The sequence below is a fragment of the Myodes glareolus genome, chromosome 16 (genome assembly GCF_982192425.1).
Source record: "Myodes glareolus chromosome 16, mMyoGla1.1, whole genome shotgun sequence".
Classification (NCBI taxonomy): domain Eukaryota; kingdom Metazoa; phylum Chordata; class Mammalia; order Rodentia; family Cricetidae; genus Myodes; species Myodes glareolus.
The window spans coordinates 29183264-29190543 of record NC_142041.1 but is presented as its reverse complement, the minus strand read 5'-3'; the positions used below and the strand labels follow the sequence as shown (position 1 = coordinate 29190543).

The following is a 7280-nucleotide window of genomic DNA, read 5'->3' as shown; positions in this document are numbered from 1 at the left end:
ACGCCGGGCCGGTGCAAAGCTGAGGCGGGATCGCCCCGGCCGGGATAAATTAGCTCGCCCTCGGGAAGGCCCCAGAGTGGAAGGCGGGAGGAGGCGGCCGCACGTGGACCTGAAGACGCCCGCCTTCCGCCGCGGAGCCCACCCGGTACCTCTCCGCTTGCTCTTCCGGCAGGCGTCGTGAGCGAGTGCGCTTGCGCGCCGGACACTCCGCGCGCCTCGCCGCTGACCGCGCACCGGCCGGCCGGCAGCGGCCCGACGGTTCTGGGGTTGCAGGGGACTTGCAGCTCAGCTCGGCTGCGCACCCGCGAGCAGCAGCATGTCGCGGAGGCGGCATAGTTACGAAAACGATGGTAAGTGCCCTCTGCCTGGCCGCCGCGGGGGGCTGAGATCTGAGGCCAGGCTGCTTTGATCCTCGGGTCTCTAGGGAACAGATAGGCAGCTCTTTCTCCCCAGGAAGGGTTCTGGGAGCCCGGGAAGGAGGTGGCTGGCGCGGCTCGAGTGTGGCTAGTGGCTTCGGGAAAACGACGGCCTCCCAGTTGCCCCAGCTCCTTCGGTCATGGGGAAGGAAGGCCTGGTGAACCCCGTGGGCAGACCCGACCTGGTGTCCGCCGACACGTAAGACTTGACCACTCACTGCTGAGCTTGGAAATGCACGTGTGTCTAGGGCTGTCCCTTAGGATCATTTAGTGACGGGGATGTAGTGGACTAGTGTTTCCGTTTTAACCCTCCAGGGTGCTCCTGGAAGGGACCTTGGGAAGATAGGAAAAGAACAAAGCTATAACAGAGGTCGTCTGAATTGCAATCTGAGCCCTACTCCTCCACCAGCTTCCTTGATTTCCCTGTTCTAAACGTCAAGGAAAGAATTTTGTGTCTTCCCAACACCCCACAGTCACTAAGAAACAGACACGTGCTGTTCTGTTGGATTGGCCTTCATCATGTTCCTCTGTTTAAGAAAGTGCAGGAAAACTACCCTGAGTAGACCAGTAATTCTCACGTCGGCTTTGATAGTCGCCAGCAAGGAGGTCGTTGTGTTGCCACCATAAAAAACCAAGCTCAATTCTGCACCATTACTGCCCTTCAAGGATACAGGCACACACGAGAAGCTTGGAGCTATTGATATTTTTTAAAATACTCTTTGAAGAGTGTGTATCGTTAAAACAAGAAAGACTTTTGGAGCTGGGCGGTGGTGGTGCTCGCCTTTAATCCCAGCACTCGGGAGGCACAGGCAGGCGGATCTCTGTGAGTTCAGGGCCATCCTGGTCCACAAGAGCTAGTTCGAGGATTAGAACCTAAGGGTTTAGGTTTAAAACAGCTGCTGTTTACAATGTGATCTTGCCAGAGTCACATGACTTCCTTAAACCTGAGTTTATAATGTGGAGTGATATTAAGCCTTTTGGTTTTTATGAGATACTGTGCTCAGCAATAGTTCGTTGTTTTTATCTTTTCAACTGTTAATGTCTCAGAGGTAATATACACAGATAAATGCCAACATCATAAGAAAAAAAACCCGAAGCGCTAGCAGCTACATCATTTTCCCAGAGTGGTCTGACTACAGAATTCTTATAATAATTAGGACAAATTGATGTAAAGTTAAGCATCTCTTAATCAAAACCCACTCTAGCAAGTCCTTGAGTAGTGGAAAGGCTGTTTACAGTTTCTCCAGCAGTACACGTTTGGAAACATATGTTGTTAGAGTTTGATAAACAGTTTAGTGATCTAAATTTAAAAAATGTGGTGTTCTTTAGTGAAGTATCTACAATTTTAAAAAATTCGGATGGTTGTTTTAAAGGTGGCTTGAGATTTTAAAGGCATCAAATAGATCTGAGTATTTCTGGGTTATTGTCAGCTCTACTCTGACTTTCTCTATATTGGGCTGTGAAGCATTAGCATCTGCATCTTCTCTCTCGCTGAATTCAGCAATCTGGTTACAAAATATTTGAAGAAAAAGGCCTCAGTACTGAATGTATAATGTATAGTCACATCCCCCTTATTCCCTAAATCATACACTGTCACAACTATTCACACAACACTTATATTAGGTAGTATAGAGATAATGTAAACTATCACAGTATTCATAGATCATAAGCAAATACCAGCACTACTTTATAGAAGGGACATGAGTATCCTCAAGTTTTGGTGTCTGAGTTGGAACCTCATGGACTTGCTGAACAATTTCCTAATTACTTACACTACAGTAGCAGACAGTATAACAGTGGAGGCTCCCTCCCATGTATCAATGAAGTATAGTGTAATTCATCCTGTGATCACAGGATTGTGGAGAACAAAGTGAGGTAAAGGGTATAGGGACTAAAGAGAGAGACTGGTCAGGTAAGGCCTCCCTGCAGATGGCCTATGACATGTGTGATGTAAGGAACAAGCCAGATGATGTGTGAGAAAGCAGAGGTCAAAAGGAAACCCTGACGGTAATACTCAGGTTAGAGATTTCTGTCATGTTCAGAGAAGAGCAAGGAGGTCATTGTTGGTAGAAGCGAGAAAGTAGGGGTAGAAGTTATGAGAGATAAGAGCAGAGAATTTAGATGAGGCGCTTTCTTACCTTACTGGACCATTTTAAACATTTCTGCTAGGACGATATACTATTGGAGATTCACAGAGGTAGCATTAGATAGCTAGTCGATAAAGTTCCTATAGTTTATTTAGGGACACAGAAAGGGCTATCCTAAATGGAAAGTACTGAATCTATCTTAGTCTTAGACGCTTAAGACGGACTCTATGTGGCTGCCTTGTAGTCCTGCTGTCTGGGAGTATGTAGTCCAGGCTGGAACTACCAAGTCCTGGTTGTAGCCTAGATTAGCTACCCCTATGTTCCCCCAAGATGTGGACCACCATGTCTGGCAGTCACAGATTTCTTTAAAATGTCTCTCAACCTCTTCAATTACTGTTGAAAATAAATTTTATCAGTTTTAAGTCTACTGTTTTATCGTTAAAAAGGAGTTTAGATGGTTCAAAATCTTAGTCAAAAGTTCAGAAAACCTGTTTAATCTACTTCCACTTAGGTCTTTATCTTTTAGACTGTGATTGGTGTTTTTAAATTATAGCTGTAGAAAGAAAAATTGAAGAGAAGTGAAAGGCTTGTTTTGCTGAGGGATAGTATACTTTGTTTCAGCGTTTTTATTTTTGTTTTTTGTTTTTTTTTTTGCAATAGAAACATTACCTTGTATTCAATAATACAATGACAAAAGAAGCATTTAGCATTTACTGGTCCTGCATATCTGCTCAGATCCTGTAGTGTGGGCCACTCAGTAAGAACAACACAGTAATTCTTAGTTACTTCTGGGTTTTGTCTTTGGAGTCCTACAACTCAAATTTGGGGTGCTTCATGGGTGGGAGGGCGGTGGGCAGTGATTAAGGCCATCTTGAAGTACATTTCTCTTTTTTTTCCCTGTGATAATTTTTTATTACTTCATAAATAATAGGAATCAAAATTTCCACTTCCTCCTCCCACTTTCCTCTCAGCGGTGATATTTTTAATCAATTAAATTTTTGTTTTAAATTTGTAGTCAAAGTATATTACTTTTTTTGGCTGGGTTTTGTTACTTTTTTCTTTTATTTATGTTGTTTTTTTTTGTCTACTTTGTGGATCCAAACACATCTGATCCTATAAGTGTATAGGAAATAGTACAGTGTATCCATGTAACATCAGGTTCATGTTTCAGTGGGAACATTTTTTGGTGTCTTATCTGTTTGTTCTGTTCTGTTGTCACTTCCACCACCACCATCAGGTTTCCCTGTGTGGCCCTGTCTGTCCTGAAACTGACTGTGTGTACCCGGTTGGCTTCAAACTCAGATCTGCCTGCCTCTGCCGCCAGAGTGCCAGGATTAAAGGTGTGCTCCATCATGCCAGGGTGTTATTTGTTGTTTAAAGAGCCCTTGGATGGTCGTTAGCAAAGGTCTCTTCTTTGCACTAGCTAAGTGTGTATAGCAATATGTAACTTTAACATATATTGTAAAACTTACCTAGCCGTGTTTTAAAGCCTGTTTTGGACTATAGTGCCACCATAGACTTGTTTCTCTTTTGTTGTTCAGGGTTATGAAAATGTTCAACAAATTCCCCAAAGAATGCCTTAAGTTTTCTATTTAGAGTGTCTGAGACAGTGGTTCTCAACCTTTCTAATGCTGTGACCCTTAATACAGCTCCTTATGTGGTGACCCCAACCGTAAAATTATTTTGTTGCTACTTCGTGACTGTAATTTTGCTACCGTTATGAATCGTAATGTAAATAGCTGATATCTGAGATCTGACCCCTATGAAGGGTTTGTTCACCCACAGGTTGAGAACTGCTGGTCTGAGGTATCTACCTGCCTTTTTCTTACTCCAGCTGATTTTTTTTTTCCTCATGGATTTGACCAGGGTAGTTGATCAAGGAGACCCAAGGAGCTGCCCATTTCCATGCTCTCTGCCACCTTCAGGTTACAGACAGGTGTAATTCTCATGGCTGCTCAGCAGGCACCTTACCCACTGAGCTATCCCCATTCTTAAACAGTATTGATGTGTTGTACATATGCACGTGGTGTATGTGCCATGTAGAAGCCATTGGGTGCCCTCCTCTGTCACCCTCTGCCTTACTAGGCTGAAGCTGCAACTCACCATTGTGGTTGACTAGTGAGCCCCAACAGTCCTCATGTTTCTACTCCCCGGAGTACTGAGTTTAGGGTGCGTGTGGGTTACCTACATGGCTGTACTGGCTTCTTTTTAAAGATAGGGGATCTAGTTAGGGTGATGAAATGCCATGACTGAAACAACTTGGGGAAGAAAAGGTTTATTTCAGCTTAGGCTTCCAGGTATATACTTCCATCATTGAGAGAAGTTAGGGCAGGAATCTGGGGGTAGGAGCTGATGCAGAGGTCATGGAGGAGTGCTGCCTACTGGCTTGCTCCCCGTGGTTTGCTCAGCCTGCTTTCTTCTTTGTCTTGTCTTCACTTTTTTTTTTTTTTTCCTTGAAGCGGTGTCTCTACATAGCCCTAGTTCTCCTGGAACTCACTAAGTACACAAGCTAATTTCAAACTCAAGAGTCCACCTCCCACCTCCCTCCCCCTGCTAGTGTTAGTATTAAAGGTGTGGTCCACCATATCTGGCTCAGCCTGCTTTCTTGTAAAACCCAGGACTACCAACCAGCTCAGGGATGGCTCCACCTGGAATGGGTGGGGTTCTCCTCCATCAGTCACTGGTTAAGAAAATGCTCTACAGGCTTGTCTGCAGCCCAGTCTCGTGAAGGCGTTTTCTCAGTTGGGGCTCCCTTCTCTCAAATGACGAGGCTGTGTCAAGTTGACATAAAATTAGCTGGCACAATTGACCCCTCGTCAATTTGACATACTTCTTTCCTCATTTGGTTCATCCCCAGGATCTATAAATACCACAGATATACAACATATTACAAATGGAAGCGTACAACAGTCTTTATCAATGCAGACACTTTGGATTTTAAAACTTTTTTTTTTTTTTTTTTTTTGGTTTTTCGAGACAGGGTTTCTGTGTAGCTTTGATGCCTGTCCTAGAACTAGCTCTTATGAACCAGGCTGACCTTGAACTCACAGCATTCTGTCTTTGTCTCTCGAGTGCTAATGTTAGAGGCGTGTGCCACCACTGCCTGACAGATTTTAAAACTTTTAAAGCCTCAAAAATAAGTTACTTTCTTATTTCAAGAGGGAAGAACCAGGGTATAGTCACAGTCTGAATAAAGCACATCCAGACTCCCAACTGTGTAAATGACTTAATGTCCAGTGTCCGACATCCAGTCATGATCTTTTGGGTTCCTCCAAGAATGTTGGGTCTCCTCTCTCCTGCTCCACCCTCTGCAGCACACGTAGCTCATCTCTTAAGCTCTGGCAGGCTCCACTCCACGACTGCAGCTGTCCTTGGTCACCATATTACTGGCCTCTCCAGAATGCTGGGATCTTCTGTTCTCTTCACAGTGCCAAACCTCAGTTTCTCAGCATGGCCCTTTTAATCCTGGGCCTTCAACTGCTATGGAGGCTGCATCTTCATCAGTGGTCCATGCTTGCCTCTCAGTTCCAAGCCTCTGCTGCTCTCTTCATAGAGATCATTCTCTTCTTTATGCCTTCAAAACCAGTACCATCTGGGTGACTCTTAATGCTTAAACTCTTAACAAGTTTTGCTGCCAGCTCGAGGCAGGACATTGGCTACCTCAGGAACACATCCTCTGTGCTGACACTGAGAAAACACTTCACAGAAGTTTTCACCTCGTTGATGCTGGTCTCTTCTTAATCACAGCTGATTTTTCAGCTGACCAGCATCCATTGTCCCAACACAGCAAAGGTTTTTGCTTTAGTGTTTCTGTGTCTTGTTAGTTACAGCCAACTCTTCAGCTCCAAATGACCAGACACCACAGATTCTTCACACAAATGGCCAGGTAGAATAGTCTCTGCTTCCCTCTGAAGCTTCACAAGTCAGGCCCCCATTGTCTGCATTGCTCTCCACATTCTTATCTTCCATGTGCCTACAGAGCAGCCATCTGAGCTCTCAACACTCAATGACTTTTCTGGCCCAGAGTTTCAAAGTCCTTCCACAGTCTTTGCAAAAACAACCTGGTAAGATCCGCCAGAGCAGTATTCACTGTCCTGGTACTAGCTTCTGTCCTCGTTAGGGTCCCTATTGCTGTGATGAACACCATGACCAATGCAACTTGGGGAGGATATCATCTGCTTACTGGAACCACCAGTTCCCAAATCAGGACATGGAGACTTATTATGAATGCTTGGCCTTAATTTAGTCCTGTTTCTAGCTATTTTTTTTCACTTAAACCATTTCTATCAATATATGTGCTGCCCTGAGGCTTGTTTAACTCATCTACTTTCCTGTCCATCCTACTTTCCTGCTTTCTCCGTGTCTGATTTGCTGGCTCCTGGCTGCCTGGTGGCAGATTGGCTGACCTTTTCTCTCTGCCCAACAGCTCTGCCTAGTTACTGGCCGTACAGCTTTTTATTAGGCCAGTCAGGTGCCTTAGGCAGGCAAGGTGAAACAGCAGCACATCTTTATATAGTTAAACAAAAGCAACATGTCTTGACATAGTTAAACAAATATTATCTACAATAGGAGGGAAAAAAAGGTTTCCATTTACACTTCCAGGGACAGTCCATTACTGAGGGAAGTCAGGGCAGGAACTCAAATAGTTCAGAAACCTGGAGGCAGGAGCTGATCCTGAGGCCATAAAGGAGTACCTCTTACTGGCTTGCTCCCTATGACTTGCTCAGCTTACTTTCTTAGAACCCAGGATCACCAACCCAGTGATGACCTCACTTAC

The 7280-nt window shown here is 44.6% G+C and overlaps 1 protein-coding gene across 1 annotated transcript in view; it reads left to right on the top strand.

Moving 5' to 3' along the window:
• Nucleotides 1-87: 87 nt before the first annotated feature.
• Ncbp1 (nuclear cap binding protein subunit 1) overlaps nucleotides 88-7280 on the top strand; it is a 38648-nt gene continuing 31455 nt past the window's right edge. Inside the window, exon 1 of the mRNA XM_048419960.3 lies at nucleotides 88-350. Coding sequence (XP_048275917.1) covers nucleotides 317-350 — 34 coding nt within the window. The 5' untranslated portion in view covers nucleotides 88-316. The remainder of the gene's footprint in view (nucleotides 351-7280) is intronic.